Here is a 19406-nt window from a genome sequence, read left to right as displayed (position 1 = left end):
AGCTCTCATGCACACAAGCACATCTGGGTGGGGCCTCCATAATGCTATCCAGTTTACTGATTAAGCTCACGAAAAGACAACTGATAAGAGTCCAGATGAACAGCGCTGCTCATGTGGAAATAACTCATTCTGCTGCCAACCAATCTGATGCCCTAGTTCTGTATATGACCTCCTATCTCCCTTGTTTAGCTTCTGTGGCTGAGATCTTACAAAACTAGTTATGACACCGTGCCGTGGGAGAAGAACCCTGAGTTCCTTGTTTGGCCACCCCTGAAACGGTTTGTGTAAAGAACATATGCCCTTGGCGTAGAGACAGAGTGAACTCTGATTTACCTTAGTAATGCTGAGGACTATGTCTATTGATGTGGCAAGAGGGCTGGCTGAGCCAGTCAGTTCACATCCAACCACCTCGGGCAAGGTCAGAGTAACTGGCATTCCAAGCATGACCGCTTCTGTTTCAATTCCACCAACACCTGGAAGAAGAAATTACTGCCTTTTAACAGCTTGTTAAATGACTGAATGGCCATTAAAAGTTGAAAAACATCCCTGTAAATCTCTTTTACCTACAGCCAAAGGCTACTGAATATTTCACAGAAATGAGAATAATAATATCCCCGTTTTAATCTAGCTAGAAGACATGCACACTCTTAAAGATGCTGCGAAAAAGGTGTTTCCCAAGTCCTGTAAGATTTAGGTAGTACAGTTCAAATAGCCATTTAATAATCGAAATAATGTTAAAAAGTCCACATTTTTGATGGCTCACTGTAAGATTTTTCATGTTTGCCGTAATAATCACTGAGAGGAAACTATTTTCTCCCTCCCCAAACATCTTCTTCATGCAAATAGCTCTGTCAATGTCAGTTACAAGAATGCAGCTATCCCAGGTATTATTTCTGTAGGAGTGTTCCAGTTACATTTTCCAGAGACATTAGTCTGAAACTTTTTAGACAGCAGGTCAAAACAACTCCACATGACAGAACTTCCAACTACATTGCCACGTTATTTTAGTATACCTACTGTTTAATAGTCTGCTGTTTCTGTTTTATTATTTAAGTTGTTTTATGATTTTATTTTATTGCAAGCCACTGTGAAAATTCTTTTTTAAAAGTAGGGTAAAAGTCATTTCACTGAACAGAACACAACACTTAGTCTTTCGGTTATTTTCCAGGTGCCCATAATCTAGCATGTGTATTTCCCCCCCTTTATCTGCCACACATTGGATGATTTGCATTAAAGGTCCATAGAGGTACCAGGAGTCTAAGAACCTCCAAGAACTAACTGACTCTGGAGTTACCACAGACCTCAGGGATTCTCTCTGAAAATGCTTACAGTCTGCCCTGTCTCAAAGGCTCAGGGCAGCTACAATAATTGTACAGATGGGCCTATGTCTATGTTTATGCTAAGCTGCATAAAATGGTCCCAGGACGAAGGGTGGGGGGGGGGGAATAACTGGAGGCAGAGAAGGAAAAGCATGGTGTAAATTCAGCTAGCTGTGTCTACCTGTCTCCAACAGATCAGGAGAGCTTTTGTTCTAAATGAAGGCTAGAAGAGTTCAAGTTTCTCTAAATCGCTTTGATCCCAAGACTGGGTTCATAAAATGCTTTCTCAAGCACGAAGGTTAAAAGGAGCACCTTTATGCCGGTACTCTCTCATATTTCATAATATTGCCCCCCATTAATATACCTTTTTTTTAATTCCAACTTTCCTCCAAGTAGCTCAGGAAGAAGGGGGTAGGTTAGATTGAATACAAGTGACTTAGTAGGCTTCATGACTGAGTGGGAATTTCAACCCGTAGCAAGCCCTACACTGATCACTACAGCACGCTGTCTCTAATTTATTAAACATCTTTGCTGGAATTTAAGACAGCCAATAGGAAAAAATCAAGAAGTGCCTTCTACAGAAGTAAATGAACCAATCAATGCACAGTTAAGTCTAAGGAACTTACCCCATCCCAGGATCCCTAAGCCATTTACCATTGTTGTATGGGAATCAGTGCCAACAACGCTGTCTGGATAGAGGAAATCTTTAACGTCAAACACCACCCTGGACAAATACTCCAAGTTCACCTGGTGGGCCATTCCTGTCCCAGGAGGAATTACTGAGACATTCTCAATCATTTTGGAGCTCCACTAGTTTATTGTAGAAAAGAAGAAAAAAATACCAAGTTATCTTCACACTCTCTGAACTGAACAAGCATGAACACTGTTAACTGTCAGCGCAGACAGGTAAACCAGACACTGCTTTTAAACACTTTATCTATCTAGTGCAACCCCCACCCCCTATTATTTACAAAGAAAGCCAAAGAATACACATGGCGAATATTGTTAGCAGCAATAAAAAAGAAGGATTAATTTGCCAGTTCATAAAATGATTTTCTACTTTACACAGTCACTATATTGCGTCCCACTTGGAACACAAACCATGCATGCTTTCCTTTACTCTTCCAGAGATTCAACACATAAGCAGGATTCAAATGAAAGTTTTTCAACTTATGAACAGATATGTTATCTTCAAATATCAACACTGACTTTTGTTTTGTTCCCCCAATTACACATTCTGAAAAACAGAAGAAAAGCTTCAGGATTAATACCACATCATGTTTACCGCAATCTCCACTAAACAATTCTGTATGGTCCTTATATAAACTTTCTCTGGGCCAGGCTGTCTGCAAACCAATGTACCTTGAAAAACTGGAGTCTCTCTCTGTTTCTACCAAATTCCACCTCCTGGTTTTTTAACACTGTTTCAGGCCTAAGAGAGGGGAGAAAAGAAACCACAAATGACAGTTAATATTTATTTTGCTAATATTCAGCTAATTGTTGCTAACAGGAGAATTTGGATTAGTTTTAATATATCAGAGGTAGAGATGGGCACGGACCAGGAAAAACCCACGGGCCGTGGGTCCGTGGTCTGTAGCATTTCATGGACCACAAACTTTTCACAGTCCAGTGCTCGTTCGCAAACCAACCAGTTCATCAGTCTGGGCCGGCTCTGGGAAGCGCTTTAACCCGACCCCCCCTGCTCCAGCTGACTGGCAGGTCCGCCAGTCAGCTGGAGCAAGGGGGGATTTAAAGGTTAAAGCGCTCCCGGCGCCACTTGCCAGCAAAGCAGGAAGGCTTTAACAGACCACAGACCAACCGATTGCCAAAAAGTCCGTGGGGTCCATAGAAAATGGGCATCCCACAACCTGCCGGTTCGTGAACGCTGAACTGGCCCAGTCCGTGTTAAATTTTGGTCCGTTTTCCAGTCCGTGCCCACCTTTAATCAGAGGCATTTCCTCAATGAAATGGAAAGCACCTCCATCTGACAAAAATGTGCCATCCTAAAGAAAGGCCAGTTTCTTTTCAAGAGTACTGCAAGTTACAACTTTCACCGCTACACATTTGCTTAAGGTGAGGGTTGCAAGTAAAATCTCTTAGTAAATGAACCTGTCTATAAGATAACATCGTCACTGAGAGAAGCTGTGTGCTTTCTAGCAGTCATTCTTAGAGGAAGCTAACAGAAGTCTTGGAAAAGATTCCGGAAAAGCAGAAGGTGGATGATTCATGCTACACATGACAAGAAAAACATTTATCTGGTCCCTTGTACTGCCAATTAAGAAAACACTGTAAGACAATAAAGTCGTGCTTTTCATTTCAGGAAATTCCAACTATTTTTTATAAAAGCCTTATGTGTTTCTGTGCTGCTTTCTCAATAACGGCCCCGAAGATCTTCTACACTGAACTTAATCCCAGTCAGAGATTCTCTAAATATGATAGTGCATAACTAAGCATCAAGTCCTCATGGGGAACTTTAAATTAATCAAGATGTGATTCTATGCAAGAATTTGCTACCAGTTTATTAAAAATTGAAGCCCTTTGCTGTCAAATTGCAATTGTTTTGGTAGTTAAACATGACAACTCTTCTGTCAACAATCTGTACACCACTCTGAAGATGATGATGTTACTACCTCTCTCTCTCTCTCACCCCCCCTCCCCACACACACCTTTCTAATACATCAGAGAGGAACACTTATTTTTCAACCCAAGCCTTCATGCTGACAAATTCTGGAATAGCTGTGCTAGTCTGTCAATGGCTATTCTTGTGGAAACTTGAAGACTCACAGGTTGACTTTAGTGTAAGCCTTTATGGTCTACAACACATGTCATCACTGCAATAAAGATGGTGAAGTGGACACAGATGCTGGTTCGAATCCCACTACTGCCATGAGCTCTGCAGGTGGCCTTGAGGAAGCCACTCTTCTCAGCCCCAGCTGTATAACAACACTGACTATGTTAACCTCTCTGAGCATGGCACTAATCTGTCTAGAAGAGCGGTATAGAAGAACAGTTATTATCATCATCATTATCCATAAAAAACCTTGGACAGAATAAATCTGAGAATCTTTCAGATGCCACAAGAAGCCTTCTTTTGGTTTCCATCTGATGGCCACAAACCAGCCCCCGTGGGCAGTAAGGGAAGAATGTCGGCTGGGCGTTGCAGAAAAGCTCTTCTCTCCTGACACATACTGCCACCTTCTGCATTTTCCCTCAAGAAAACACCGAGGTATATTTTATATACAGGCAGATTTGGAATTACTCCTCCACATACAAACAACTGTAGAAATGGCTCGTAGGAGAAAATAAACATGATTCCTTCTAGCCACACACTCACTTTGTGTGACAACTGAGACCCTGAACTCTTACTATTAGTTAGCCCGTCGGCAGGACGACTAATAGTTTAAGTAAAAACTAGAAGGTGCAACTGTGACTAGCAATCAGCATGATCTAAAATAGTGTCTGATTTTTAGCTGCGTGATAAAACTTAGCAGAAAGATCTACACTCTACGACATCTGCAGAAAAAAGCTAAAAAAAAGAGGGGAGGGGTGAACAACAGCACAGATAAGCAGCTTACTCAGGCACTGGCTGAAGATGAAAAGGACACAGCAGAGGCGTGTTCTCAATCTGCACAGAAAGCGGCCCCGAGTTGCGACTCGATTCGCTGTCGCACGGCCCTCTGCAGCTGGCCTGGCCCCGGCACGGAAGCTTCCGAGGCGCCTTAAGCGGAGAAAGTTTTGCTGGCGGCCTTTGCGGATCACCACCTCCAGGGTTGGGAGTATTCTGTATTGCACTGTCATTTTTTAAAAAAGGGTGAAAAGAAATTTTAAATGCTGGGCGTAACTAAAGGTAAACACACACAACGCTTTCAAGATAACGGTATTTTATCTTGGGGGGAAAAAATCAGGATGTACAATAAATACCATTTGCTGAAGTCGATCTGCAAAGAATGGTCCACGGTGAGATCTGTTGGGCAGGCAGGATGAACTTTTGTGGGATCTCCTCCAAGATTTTTCACAGCTTCCCTCATAGCAGCAAAATCTACCATTGCAGGAATTCCACTGGGGGGAAGAAAAAAAAAAAAGGAACAAGGAGCACAGAGATCCCTTAATGCTAACGACACTGGAACCACACTAGAAATACAGCTTTAGAAGATCCCACGAGAAATTATACAACCTAAGTAGCACATTTTATGGAGTGCAGAGCATTCACACTGGAGAATGTGCTTAAGTGGGTGAACCCCACTTCTCAAAGCTCCAAGAATTTTGAGACAAGATATAACAGCCAGCGAGAGCTCGCCCCACTCGCTTATGATTGCTAGACCCACCAAGTTTTTAAAAGTCTATTCGTGAATACTGGCACCATTTGGTGACTATCCCTAAACATATCAATTTTTTTTACAAATGGGTGGAACTAGAATCTAAGAGACACACTTGTTCATAGTAAGATAAAATAAGGGCTGTCATAAAAGATCTGACTCTATAGATAGGAGTAAAGAGTTTGGGAGAACTGCCCCTGTGGTCACAGAGGTGCCTGTGACCAGAATTTAGAACACAACACACTTTGACATCCAGTAGACCTAATAAAAGAAAACTCTCTGCAGCCGACAGGGAGTTATTCACCACATATAGTACCTGTGTGGGCTGTATGAGGAAGTGATAGTGCTTAACACTATTCCTTGTACTGAGTTCCTAGGAAGGAACAAGGCCAGGTGATACAGCAACTTGAGCATTTATGTTGCTACAGCACATATAGAAGTTCGGCACCTTGCCATGTTATCTCAACCTTACCGCATTTGGCCTTCTAGAGACAAATGTGAACATCTAACGGTGCTTTTCAGAGAAACTTGTTAATTCTTTAAAAAGAATTTTTTTTAAAAAAACCCAGTTGCTTCCAAAACTTATACCTTTAAGCTTCACCTATTTGTATTTTAGTGTTTGCAAACTACCTTGATTTGAAATTCAGCGCAAGGAGGGTTCAGACCCAAATAAATGCAGCAAGACCATCACAACATGCATGTATGCAGGGGGTCGGTAAAATCATTATGTCACAAGGGAATCTAAGCACTTAGAAGTTTCTGAAGCATATGGAACTTTTCTGGCTTCTAAGTCTATCTTGAACCATATACGTGCTGTGTCAACAGAGCACATGCAAACCATGCTTCATTGGCTTTTCTTAAAACACACATTCATCGGGAACAAGACAACAGTCAAAAGTTTAACTATGCATGTAATTTTAGACCAGTAGTGACTATATAAACACTGAGGAGGCCCTACCTTGGAGGCCACACTGCTGGAAGAGATCATGAGATCTAGTTAGAACGTGACTTACGTAAAATCTTGGAGGAGAACTCTGGCAGGACAGAAGGGCACTTCAACATTGTTCTGTTTTGTTTTCCATTCCAAGATATTCATCACGTCTTTTTCTTTCACTAGGAAACCATCCCAGTTACGAACTGCAGCTTCCAACAGTACCCGTATGGAGTAAGGCAGGCGATCTGCAGGAAAAGAAAGTAAAAAAATTGATTGAGGAAATATATTACGAGCACGTGGGTCTGGTGCTGCTGCGTCCTTTCAGGGTGTGTGTGTGTGTGCATGTGAGTATAATGGAATGACAAGTACCACAAGGAGTGGTAGGCAAAATCATTGCACAGTTGTTCATAACCAACCAGAAGCTTTGCCAAAAGCCTGAACAGAGAAAAAATACTACTCTTTCCACAAAACAGCAGATAATCTGATATTTTGCCGTAGTTCATGCACTGGTCTGGGGGGGAGGAGAAAACACTGAACCTGCATAACGGCAAGATTTGAATCCAGTGGCACCTTAGAGCCCATCAAGATTTTTAGGCTATAAGCTTTCAAGAGTCAAAGCTTCCTTCATCTGTTTAAAGTGCCAGTGGACTTGAATCTTGCTGTTCTACTGCAGACCACCACCACATCAGCTACCCACTTGAAACCGAATCAGGATAGCGGACAACGCCCCCACAAGCTGATAATTTCCACTGTGAACGGAGCCTTCAGCATTATCATCTGATGAGACAGAGGTCCAACTGATTAGATTTTTCCCTCCACAAATGAGGGGAAGGGGATAGAGAAATAACCATATAAACATACAATCTCCCCAATCAAGCACACATATGGGGGCACAGTTCATAGTGGAGGCTACTTGATAGAGAGGAGGGGCTTGCGTCAGTCCCCACCATGCTTTATCCTCAGCTAAATATATGAAACCAGGACTTCAACACGGGAAGTAAGCTTCGCTTGGGAGAACTCAGGTCAACAGCACTACAACACCAGCATCCTGGTTTTAATACTTATCTCCTTTCCTCCTGGATCTGAACATTCATTATCAACATTCTCATCAGTTTGCCTTTATTGTTTCCTAAACAATACGATTCCTATGAAAGCTAGGTCAAAGCAAGCCCCTGCCTCACGTTTTCTGCAAGCTAATTAGCCCTTTGCAAATGGCTCACATGGTACTTATAGTATGCTGCAAAACACACTTTATGAAAGAACCAGACATTTTACAAAGCCCTTAGATTTCAATGCATTTTACAGAACTTGAGAGGCAACAAAAATGAAAGTCTTTACAAAAATAGATTGTGTTTCAAATAAAGAAACTGTGCTGCTTCTATATTTTACCCTATACATTACATAGAAGTATGTCCAAGTTTAATATGACCATGTACGTACAAGATTGCTGCCTGAATTATCTACTGTCTCCAGAACATGACATTAAAAGCACACCATGGAGGAGAAACATAGCTAAGAGTGGATGCACAGCAGAAAACTGAGGACAGTATGAAGAGCTGGGTAATGTTCTTGCCTTTAGTACAGTTTAGAAACATGAAGAAGATATTAATACATGCATCCTAATTGTCCTGGCTTTACTTTCCTTAGGAGCAGGGCTGTCGACGCCAAAACACCTGAGCCAAAAGGCTGTGATTAACAGTGCATCGATTTTATAGAAAACGGAATCCGCAAAACCCTAGGATACAGCTGTTAGTATCCTAGGGTGATAAACAGATTAAACCGTCACCCATATTTTTGGGCTTCTCAAAGCCAGGTGGAATTCCAGGACAGTCAATTCTGTATCTATGTTATCTGTTAAGTCTTGCACATTAATTAAATTCAACGGGGGTGTTTGATATCGTGTCTCAGCAAGGGGTCAAACAAGCAGTAGACGGTGTTGCTTGTCTTCTTCAATCAAGAACAAACCTTCCAAGTCCAATGGAAGCGCTGTTATGTGAGCCGGATCTCTCAGGCTCTGCACCTTGCTCGTATTTTGTTTTCAGGAGATCAACACTGATATATGGGGAAAGCAGATATAACTACACTGAACTGTTCTTCTGATTAATGTGGTTAACCAAGGGACTGTCGTTGCTACTAAAAACCAAAGTATAAACAACAGCTTGTTGCATCAAAACCAGGCAGTTCGACATGTGATAATTAAAAGATTTCAGAAAGATAAAGTGAGCAAATTGGGGGAGAAAACCTTATAATGAAACCAGAAGGACTGTTACCCAAAGACTATTTTAATTTTAACAAGAAGCTTCAGGATTAGTATAATATTCATATATTAAAATATAGCAATTTTTTTTTAAAATAATCACAATTAAAGCTATTTTCATACTGGTCTTGAATGTATGAAAAGAAAACCAATGGAAAATTGCAACTACAGGGGCGTGCCTCATGGAAACTGAACATGTACATAATTTACCAGAAGGCAGTTGTCAGAAATGCAATTATTGCAAATTGGATTTTCTTGCCATTTTTGGTAGTGATGCTCTATGATGAAGCATTTTGGAAAGAGTTAAGGCTAAGAAAATTTTGGCGATAACTCATGTTTGCTCTAGTGGTCATTTTATTGGTGTATATATAAGCAATACAAGAAATATGCATTCTAATTATTAGGTGCAACTTAACTTTTGATTCCTAAATACTGGAATAAAATGTACTATTGCTACGAAGATTTGGGAAGTGCAAAAATCATGTGTCTCAGCTTTATATTTTGAGAGTGTAAAATCTAAAAAGATTAATGTAATTGGAAAAGAAGTTAAATTTTCCTTTATATGCTGACAGAAATTTAAGATTATGCAGCACCACAATTTCCACACTTCCTACCTTCAGAAAATGATTTCCTCCAGGTATCTGCTGAGCAATCCTTCACACTGTACAAGTTTTGGGGCTGTAGACAATTCGTGCTTGGCTTCCCCATGCTTCTTATAAACTGAGGGTGTGCTCTAGAACAGTGGGTTTCAATAATTCTACACCTGGGATCCCACCTTTAGGGAACAGCATGGGGTCCAGTGAGCAGCAAGCATGGCACCGGAAGTCACGTGGCATCACAGCTGTATGAGAGGATGCTGGAGAGTCAGAGCCTCTGAACTTGCCTGTGCTAAAAGGGAATCCTAGGGCAGACCACTGCCTTAGAAACCAATACCTTCTTGCATTTAAATATTATAGGGAAGATCAAAAGTGATGAGCAAGCAAGGCAAAGACACGCTTCCACCATTACTGATCTGACCACCAAGCAACCTGATAACCTTGAGGAACTTCATGGCTAACAGTATAAAAACCACGGGTGTTTGCCTTCTACTTTGAGATTCTGGAGATACCAGCACCCACACTTAAGAGGTTTAGGACTGCTTTTACAATAAGACCATGACACACAGAGGAACTGCTTATCGCCATTTTGGAATGAACTTCTATTTATTTATTTTCCTTCATTTGTACCCAACTTTTCTCCCCAACGGGGACCGGAAGAGGCTTACAACGTTCTCCCCTTCTCCATTTTACCTTCAGAACAACCCTGTGAGGTAGGTTAGGCTGAGTGTGTGTGATTGGCCCAAGGTCATCCAGCCAGCTTCCATGGCAGAGGGGAGATTCAAACTTATTCTATTTAACCGTCATTCACAAAGGTAAATGGCGATAGAAAAGATGAGTGAAAGGAAGAACACAGAGCTAGCAAGTTTAACAGGTCCTTCTAGTAGGTTTTCAGCTCTGGAAACTACAAACTGCAGCTGCAGGGTTTACCATCCTCAGTTAAATTAGCTGTGTTTTACAAGGCACACTGTGTAATTTCTCCTTAATTAGGTGATTCATCCCAGAAGCTAATGAGAAGAAGAAACTATTTCTGAATCAGCAAGAGTTCAACTTTCCCACTGGCATAATTTTTGTACACCTCTTCCAATCCCTCCCTTCTAACTTACAGAGCACATAGAACGTTTCTAACTGAACACGAAACAAACTTAATAACTATCCTGAAGGCGTTCAACCATCACATGGTTTTCTCAGAACTGAATCTCTCCAATCTTACTTGCAATGTTTAATTAGTGAGAAACTATCAGAACAAAAGGAACCAAATGTTAAATCTGACAGATCACAGCTATGAGCATCTCAGGTACCGAGGCACTTCTCATGAAAATTACATTAAAGTTCACACAGAACATTCTGGTACCATCCACTGCCCGCATTCTACATATCAATTGAAATGATGTGTGCCAGAACATTCCTCTTGAATGTCCTGTTTTCATAACAGCTTACTGATTCTATCTGCTGGCAGCCCCTCAGACCCTTAAAGATGCTTTTTAAAAAAAATTTACCACTTAGTTGACTTCTCCCCATTTGTCACGATGCAGTGCTTTCAATGAATAGCTACAACTGCCTCCTCGACAGACCCTAACCAATACTGCAAAAAACAGTCAATAGAACTGTGCCCTAGGTTTTTATTGCTCTAAGTGCTACAGCTCAGAGCCTTGCTACAAGTGACATTTTACACGTGAAGGATAAAGGATCATTTTCGCAAGTCTTTCTGGGAACTGAAGTTCCTCTCCCCCACCCCTTTTCCTTCTGTTCCTTCCCCTCGCTGCCTGAAGAGACAGAGAGAGCCGACGGCAACATCAGCTTTTGCAAATCGTCTTGCTGGGGGGTGGGGAATGCTCTGGAGAAAGCTGAGAAAGTTGCAGCTGCCTGCCCCCAAAGATCATTGAGAGCAGGCTTGTGACTGGAGGAATGATTTGCAAAAGTTGCTGTTGCCGCAGGCTTTCTCTGTCTCTTCAGGAAGCAAGGGGAAGGAACAAAAGGAAAAGGGGTGGGGGAGAGGAACTTCAGTTCTCAAAAAGACTTGCGAAAATGATCCTTTATCCTTCACGTGTAAAATGTCACTTGTAGCAAGGATCTCAGTAATCAAGGCTCTCGTGTGCTGCAGCAGCAGTTGGCAAGTTTAAATACTCCAGAGGGCAGCACCTTTGTTCCTAGTGGGCTAGCCACATGTAGCTTCATTGGCTATTGAAATATAACAAGAGAACCTCCAGGAAGGTGACAGCAGGCTTTTGATTAGTTGCTTAGAAACCCAAGGAGCGCTGGGCTGCTGGGTCTCTAATCCTTCATCGGGTTTCACTTACAACTCAGGGATTGTCCCTGCTTCCATTTCTGTGTCTTGCCTAACTTCCTTACAGCTTTTTACTTGTAGGTGATCTCTGGACAAAGTGGGGAAAGGGTGTCTTGTTGAGCCTTTTATCTAGTCTTTGGTCCTGCTCTCTTTGGGATCTCTGGTCTCACCAGGCCCCGACCTCCCTAGCCTTAAGCTATACCTGTTTTGGTTCTGCTTCCAGAAAGGTACAAGAACAGGCAAGAAGCTTGGAACAGCTATTTCCCAGGCTGCGCAGCTCCACTTGGCTATTTTATCACAGCAAGATTCAAGCTCTATCTGTCCCGCCTGCTCCTCCATTCTATGACTGCTTAGTTCCTATTAAAATGGAGAGAGGCCATTCGTGGCAGAGCATATATGCAACGTTTGCATGCAACAAGCCTCTAGGCTGAGTCCTCAGCATCTTCAGTTGAGAGGATCTCAGGTGGCTGGTGTTGGAAAAGTCTTTTATCTGCCTGAGGCCCTGAAGAGCTGCTGCCAGTCGGAGCGGGCAACACTGGACTAAAAGAACTCAGTAAATGAACCTACAAGGCTGCCTTAAGTCAGCTTTTCAAAGCTACACACAGCAGGAACTGTGGGTGTTCGTGTTTCCAAAGATAACATTTGCAGGCCAACAGTAGCTAGGCTGAACTAGCTGATAAACTAGTGCTGCGCTCCTCTGCATGCTTACTTGGCCTTGTCCCACTGAACTCAGCAGGACTTGCTTGTGAGTCAACAGGCACAGAACTGCACGGTAAACCTAACAACATGGACTTTAGACCTCCAGCAATATACACCAATAAGCTGCACTGTTGTTACCAAACATTCTTTGAAACTATGCAGGAGCTCCAGGATGCCAAATAAACACGGCAACTAAAAATTGTTCCCACAAACACGAGCCTTTCTAGACTGTAAACTGTTTTGTTTTTTCCTCCAGGCTTTTGAAAAAACATTAGGAAGGTCAAATACGACCATGCCGATCTGAGTGAAGCGTCTGACTGTTATAAAGGCATTTTACTGGTTTAAATCTCTCTGGGCCAATGACCCACCTGCTGTTAGTTGCAAGGGAAATCATGCTTTATCTCCTGGCTGGGATTTTAACAAGCATCAATGAGGTCAACAATTGTGCCAAACAATTCTAGGTGCTGAAGACGACTTCCGCAGTTATGACAGAGTAGTGGCTTTAGGCTTCAATCCACCATGCAGTGTGCTAAATTAAGTTCTGCTGTATAGGGTCGGAGTTGTGATTTTTGGCTTACATGCACCCAGAACTCCCTCAAGTAAAACAATTTCTCTCTGCCAATCACAGTTTAGATAATTAACCAGCATCAGGACATAACTGTAGCTTTCAGTGTAACAGATCTATTGATCAACGTCAAAGTGATTAACTTGACTTGTGCCATTTTGAATTAATTCAATTGACTAGCAGTTACTGTGTACTAAAAAGCTGCAATCCTATGGGTAAGGAGAATCCAAATCAGGCACAGGCAACCTTTTTGGCCAAAGGGCTCCCCTCCACCGCCCACAACATCTACCTGAGAAGGCTCTAGTAAACAAAACTGGCTGGGAGAGTAAAAGAAACAAAGGCTGTATTTGGCCAGATGAGCTTGAAGCAAGCCAAGCCCCAGAGATGCTGCCAGCATCTCAGGGATTTGCTTTGGACTTGGTCGAAGGCTGTGCAGGTCAGAGACAAGGATCAGCATAAGCCATACCTACTGCCTCCTCCTGTGCCACTGCTCCCAGAATGGCAGTCAGTGCTTGGGAGTGGAAATCTGGCCCTGGGTGCCAAACAAAATGGCCTGATGTGCTGTGCTTGGCACACATGCCAAGGATCACCTACTCCTGATCTAAACTAACAGACACCAATGGGCCAGGAATGTCTAATGCTGCATATCAGCTTGCATAACAGTTAATGGTCTTGTTACTATTCATTAATAAACTAGCTTCTCTCTGCAATGAATTTGGGGAGAAATCAATATAAGTTATGCATACTGCGATGAAATGTTAAAAAACACAAAGCTGCTAGCTATGCATAAATTCCAAGGATATCGACAGAACGGCTTTCAGAATTCTACAAAGTCAGTGTATGAAAATTGTCAATCAGTCTGAATCTTTCTGAAGAAAACCAGGGGGTTCATATTGCAACAGAAAAGGTATTTAAATATCGCTTTATAAAATACTTGGGAGGGAAAGCAGCATGGTATACCCCGGTTTTGTCTTATCTCAGAAGCTAAGCAGGGCTGGTACTTGGATGAGGGACCACCAAGGAAGACTTTGCTGAGGAAGGCAACAGCGACCCCCCCTCCCTGCTTCTCACTTGCCTTGAAAGCCCCGTGCTGGGGTTGCCATAAGTTGGTTGTGACTTGACAGCACATATATACACTTGCTGTAAAATGCTAGAGAGGAATCAGTTGCTCATTTAGGGGAAGCCACGTTAGTAAAAAGCAATTAAAAAGTAATTGTTACCATATTTGGTGCCTTCAAGTTTAGCAACATTGTAGAACTTCTTTCCTGTACTGTCCTTCAATACCTCAATTAAGTGCTGGAACGGGCAGTCTGGAAGGCAAGACACACAAACGTTAAATATTTCATCAAAATATTTCTAATTGCACAGAGTTAGACGAACTGAGCTAAATATTGACCTGATCTTGCTAGCTGTAAGTGTAAGCAGCAAAGGAGAAGCAACACATTCATAATTACAGTGAAATCCCTAAACAGAGTTACTCCAGTCTAAGCCCACTGAAATCTATGGGCTTAGACTACAGTAACTCTGCTTAGGATTTCACTGTTAATCTATCAGTAGGTATTGACCGCAATGGCTAAGTGGAACCTCCATGTTCAGAGGCAGTACTGAATACCATTTGTTGAACAGCAGCAGAAGGGAGGGGCTATTGCCATGCCCTAGTGATGGGCTTGCCAAAGGTTCTGGATGACTAATGTGGGAATCAGAACACTGGCTTAGATCCAGCAGGGCATTTCCTATGCCATGGCTTGTTTTTAACAGCTTTTTAAAAATGCAGGTAATTTACAATGATTTTATGCTGTTTTAACTTGTAAGCTGCCTCGAGTAAGACCCTGGAGAGGCAACCCAAACATTTCCTAAATAAATAAATAAATAAATGTTATGTTGTTACATGTTCACTTAGCATCTTAATATGTAGATAATTTTATTATTTCTTGAAAGAAGATAGGAAGGAATGAACTTCAGCCATAACTACATTATGCAGCTGGACATAAATATACCGTGGCTGTTTCAGGAACATTAGCAATAACTACTTTAGCCTGTGCATCTTGAATTCAAGAGCTCTGAGGGAAGTAGTATTAGCAAATGGATGCTACCAGGAATGCTTGCTGTGTATTATGCAAGGAATACACTAAAAGCATGTAAGAAACTCTCCATTCCAGTTATGTAACAGAAACAACATCTGGAAGAACAGATTTTTTTTTAAATGTAATCAAGAAGCTTCCCCCACCTTACCTGAAACAAGAATGCATTATACAAATGGGCCAAAATCCAACATCACTTCCACATGCTGAAGCACATATAAGACTGCGCAGAGTTGTGGGGCCATGCCACTTTATTGCCACATTGTTATTAAAATATCAATGTCAATAACAAAAAGGAGGTTAAAAACTTTATATTGCTGGAGATTAAGTAAGAATTTGCAGAGCCAGGGCTTATGACTTTTTTATTATGCAAGTTACATTACTTTGATTATAGTTTAAAGGGAGTTTATGTCTCCTAATGAACTGTATATAAATGTTAATTTTCTTTACCACGCAATTCACAACACAATGTTGATTATATATTAATTTCCCATTTATATGTTGCAGATTTAAACATTTTGGAACTATAATGTAGGTTTGCAACATCAAAAAATTAAAGAGGTCCATTAAATATTGTCTAAACAAGGTACATGAACTGAGTTCCTTTTTCTCTGAAGGAATAAACTATACCTATTCCATTTAATGTTGGGGGCTTTCACAAGATTGGGAATAATCTGCCTTCCTAACTAATCCATCAAGAAAAGCTACTAGTCCTTATTTACTTTTCAAGTTTTATTAAAATAAAAGCAAAGAAAAACCAAGAGAGGGGACTGACTGTTATAACATGATAACACATTTGATCTAATATTTTGGGCCATTTTGCTGAAGCCATTTTGCTGGGGGGGGGGGGTGCTGCTTTCATCCTGATCTAGCACTGGTTCACCTGACCTAGGCCTTAGAATCATTTCTATTCCCTCTACCATTTCAGCATGTACATAATCTCTCATCAACTAGGACTGACAGCTTTGCTGCAGGGCAGAGAAATGTGTGCCTATGTGGAGGTGTGGGGGGGGGGGGAGAGAGAAAAGGGGAGAGAGCAGGTCTACCAGCATAGACCAGTTCATATCCTTTTTATGGCCTTATATGTACACACACAAAATGCACAGCTCCCTCAAAAGTAGTACAGCATAGTAAAACATGCATAAACAGAATAGGAAGCCCATGACTGCATCAGATTGGGGGTGGGAGAGAGAACAGAAGGAAAACAACAAATGAGTCAGGGAGCAGATGAGACAAAACCTTGTCTTTTTTTGTAAATCTTGATGCAAAAGTGCTATAAAATACCAAGCCCTATGGCCTTCTTCTCTTAGGTTGGGGATTCACACAAAAGCAACCCCCCCCCCCTTGTGTTTGGACCAAGCCATTTCAGCCAGGCACTCACAAACCAGTACAAAAATTATCCTCTCCACAGAGAAAACTAGGATGTCAAAGAGATTTGTTTGAGGCTAATCTAGACACATTTTCATATCAGGCACTGCAAATTAACCGCTATAACACACTAGTAGTTTATATAAATCTATGTCTGTATATGTAGGCTGGTTGGGATGCAAATCGGCACTCTGCTGGTTCAACTCCCCCTACTTGCCATGAGCTCAGCAAGTGGCCTTGGGTCAGCTCCTCCTCTCAGCCCCAGCTCCCCAGCTGTATTTTGGGGATAATAACAACACTGCCTTTGTTCACTGCTGTGAGTGGAGCACTAACCTGTCTATAAGAGCAATATATAAGCGCAGTTTTATATATATATTAATATATATATATTAATATATATATTAATCTTCACTCCAAAAGAAGCAGCTAAAAGGGCTTGGTGGATGTCTGTATACACACAAACACACACACACAAACGTAAGTATATGTAGATCTGTGTATGCACACAGATACACACACACATATGTATATGTGTGTGTGTACATACACTGATATATACATGTGTGTGTATGCATATACACACACAAATATATATACATACACACACATACATATATACATAGACAGATGCACATACACAAACACACAAGAACATGTGGCTTAAGAAGAGAGTTCAATCACACAAATTAAACGCATGTACAGCAACAAATAATGAACTAACCTGGGTGAAGAAACCCTCTTCTTTTAAATAACAACGTTTGCATATTTTTTTAAAACATGGAGGAATAGAGTTCCCTCACATTATTCGATTTTTTTAATGCAATAATGTAGGTCGTTGTTTTATGGAAGGCCCCTCAAACTAGTTAAACCCTCATCTATGTTGCAAAAAGAAATTGGAGGGCTCCCTCATGCAACAAACCTCACCCCCCCCCCCGAAACAGGCCTTCTCCCCCCACCATCTCTCTCTCATTTCGTATTCCTACTCCTGGGAGGGGGGGCAGCTCTGGGTTGGGAAATGCCTGGAGATTTGGGGGGGGGGGCAGTCCCTGGGGGGGAGGGAGAGGCTTGGGGAGGGTATAATGCCCTAGAGCCCCCCCCCTTCCAAAGCAGCCATTCCCTCCAGGGGCGCTGACCCCCGTGGCCTGGAGATCAACTGCAATTCCGGGAGATCGCCAGGCCGCGCCTGGAGGTTGGCAACGCTGGCGGAGAATACCCTTTGTGGGCAAGGCAGAGGAGAAGGTTCGAGAAGGGGCTTGTGGGGAAGGGCCGGGGGGGGGGAAGAGGCGACCCTCGTCCCTCCCCGCCGCCGCGGCCGCCCCTGCTCCCCTCCCCGGCGGCGCTGACCTGGCCTGGGCGGCTCCATGGCGGGCGACCATATTCTTCCCTCAGGAGGCGCTGAGGCGGGGGAGGGGCGGCGGGCTGAGGAGAGGCCAGCGAGGGGGCGGAGCTCGGCGCGGGAGGGGCGGGGCCTGCGCCAGCGTCTGCGCCTCTGAGCGCCGCCAGACTCCGCCAGGCGGCCAGCCGCTTCCTCGGGCTCGCCGGCGAAGTCTCGCGAGAACCTGGGGCGGCGGCGAAGAAAGAAAAGGGAGAAGAAAGCTCGCGAGATTTCAACGAACAGGGGCTGAGCGCTGAAATAGGGAAGGAGGCGGAGGGTTGAGATGTCGCGAGATTTCGAGGCTCGGCGAGGGGATGGGAAAGGATGGGGCTGAGGGGAATCATGATAAGAATAAGAAAGAGCCCTGTCATTGAAAAAATAAATAAATATAATTCTTATCAAAGTATGTGTATCAAAGTGTAAAGTGTATGTAAAATTTAAATAGTATAAATTTAATTTTGTGAGGGTATACACATTAAGTTTATATAATTTTTTTGAAAGGTAATTTTTATGTAACAACATTTACACATTTGAAATTTATATACTATTTTGTATGGGTGTGTATGTGGGTGTGTATATAACAAATTTGTGTGTGGGGGTGTGTATATAACGTGTGTATATATATATATATATATATATATATATATATATATATATATATATATATATATAAATCTGCATATCTGTTTAAAATATAAGTTACATGTAAAGTTATATAGCATTTATACATATTTTGTTTATATACTATTTTAAATATTTTATACATACTGATATATGTATAAAATATAATTTTTATCAAAGGATACATACGAAGTTTATACAGCATATGTAAATATAATTTTGTAAATGTATACATATGAATTTTATATACAATTATATGTATAAATATAAAATATTTTATTAATGAATACATATAAGCGTATATAAAATTATATATACATATGATATAAATATACAATTATTAAATATGATACTTCCCCAATTGTTCTTTTAGCTGTTGCCTGGCTTTGTTTTGAATGAGTTGTTTTTATTTAACTGTTATATTGATTTAATTTGGATTTATTTTACAATTTTTGTTTTAATTTAAAAGCTTTTTTCACTGCTTTGGTTAACTTTATTTTACATGATGTTAGTGATTTTAATTAATTTTACCGTAAGCCACTTTCATGGTGAAGAAAAATGGTCTAATTAATTTATTTTATTTATTTATTTGATTTGATTTATACCCCTCCCTCCCCACAGATGGGCTCAAGGCAGCTAACAACATTCAAAAAAGACATTTAAAAGTCACAAAACCATAAAATCAATAATAATTTTTAAAGTCATTAAAATAGTCCAGGAGCAGGCTATTTAAACAAATATTGGGAGTCCGTATATGGGCATAGCAAATGGCCGAGGGCAGCCCCAGAAGAAGTGGTGGTCTTAGATGGAAGAAGGACACCCACTGGCACTCAGCCAAAGGCCCGGCGGAACATCTCTGTTTTACAGGCCCTGCGGAACTGTCACAGGTCCTGCAGGGCCAGGATCTGCAGTGGGAGAGCATTCTACCAGGCCGGGGCCAGGGCAGAAAAAGACCTGGCCCTGGTTGAGGCCAGACAGATGTCCTTCG

At 41.8% G+C, this 19406-nt stretch overlaps 1 protein-coding gene across 1 annotated transcript in view; it reads right to left on the bottom strand.

Annotated features, from left to right (window-relative positions):
- Positions 1-17854, bottom strand: part of IREB2 (iron responsive element binding protein 2) — a 30806-nt gene extending 12952 nt beyond the window's left edge. The window contains exons 1-8 of the mRNA XM_055002418.1: positions 17767-17854; positions 14194-14283; positions 6649-6814; positions 5241-5378; positions 4895-5110; positions 2682-2751; positions 1946-2129; positions 334-473 (exon numbers count right to left, since the gene is read on the bottom strand). Coding sequence (XP_054858393.1) covers positions 334-473; positions 1946-2129; positions 2682-2751; positions 4895-5110; positions 5241-5378; positions 6649-6814; positions 14194-14283; positions 17767-17785 — 1023 coding nt within the window. The 5' untranslated portion in view covers positions 17786-17854. The remainder of the gene's footprint in view (positions 1-333; positions 474-1945; positions 2130-2681; positions 2752-4894; positions 5111-5240; positions 5379-6648; positions 6815-14193; positions 14284-17766) is intronic.
- Between the last annotated feature and the right edge of the window lie 1552 nt (positions 17855-19406).

This window comes from Eublepharis macularius, chromosome 18 (assembly GCF_028583425.1).
Source record: "Eublepharis macularius isolate TG4126 chromosome 18, MPM_Emac_v1.0, whole genome shotgun sequence".
NCBI classification, from domain to species: Eukaryota; Metazoa; Chordata; class Lepidosauria; order Squamata; family Eublepharidae; genus Eublepharis; species Eublepharis macularius.
The sequence above is the reverse complement of the archived record's forward strand: the minus strand, read 5'-3'. Positions and strand labels throughout refer to the sequence as shown.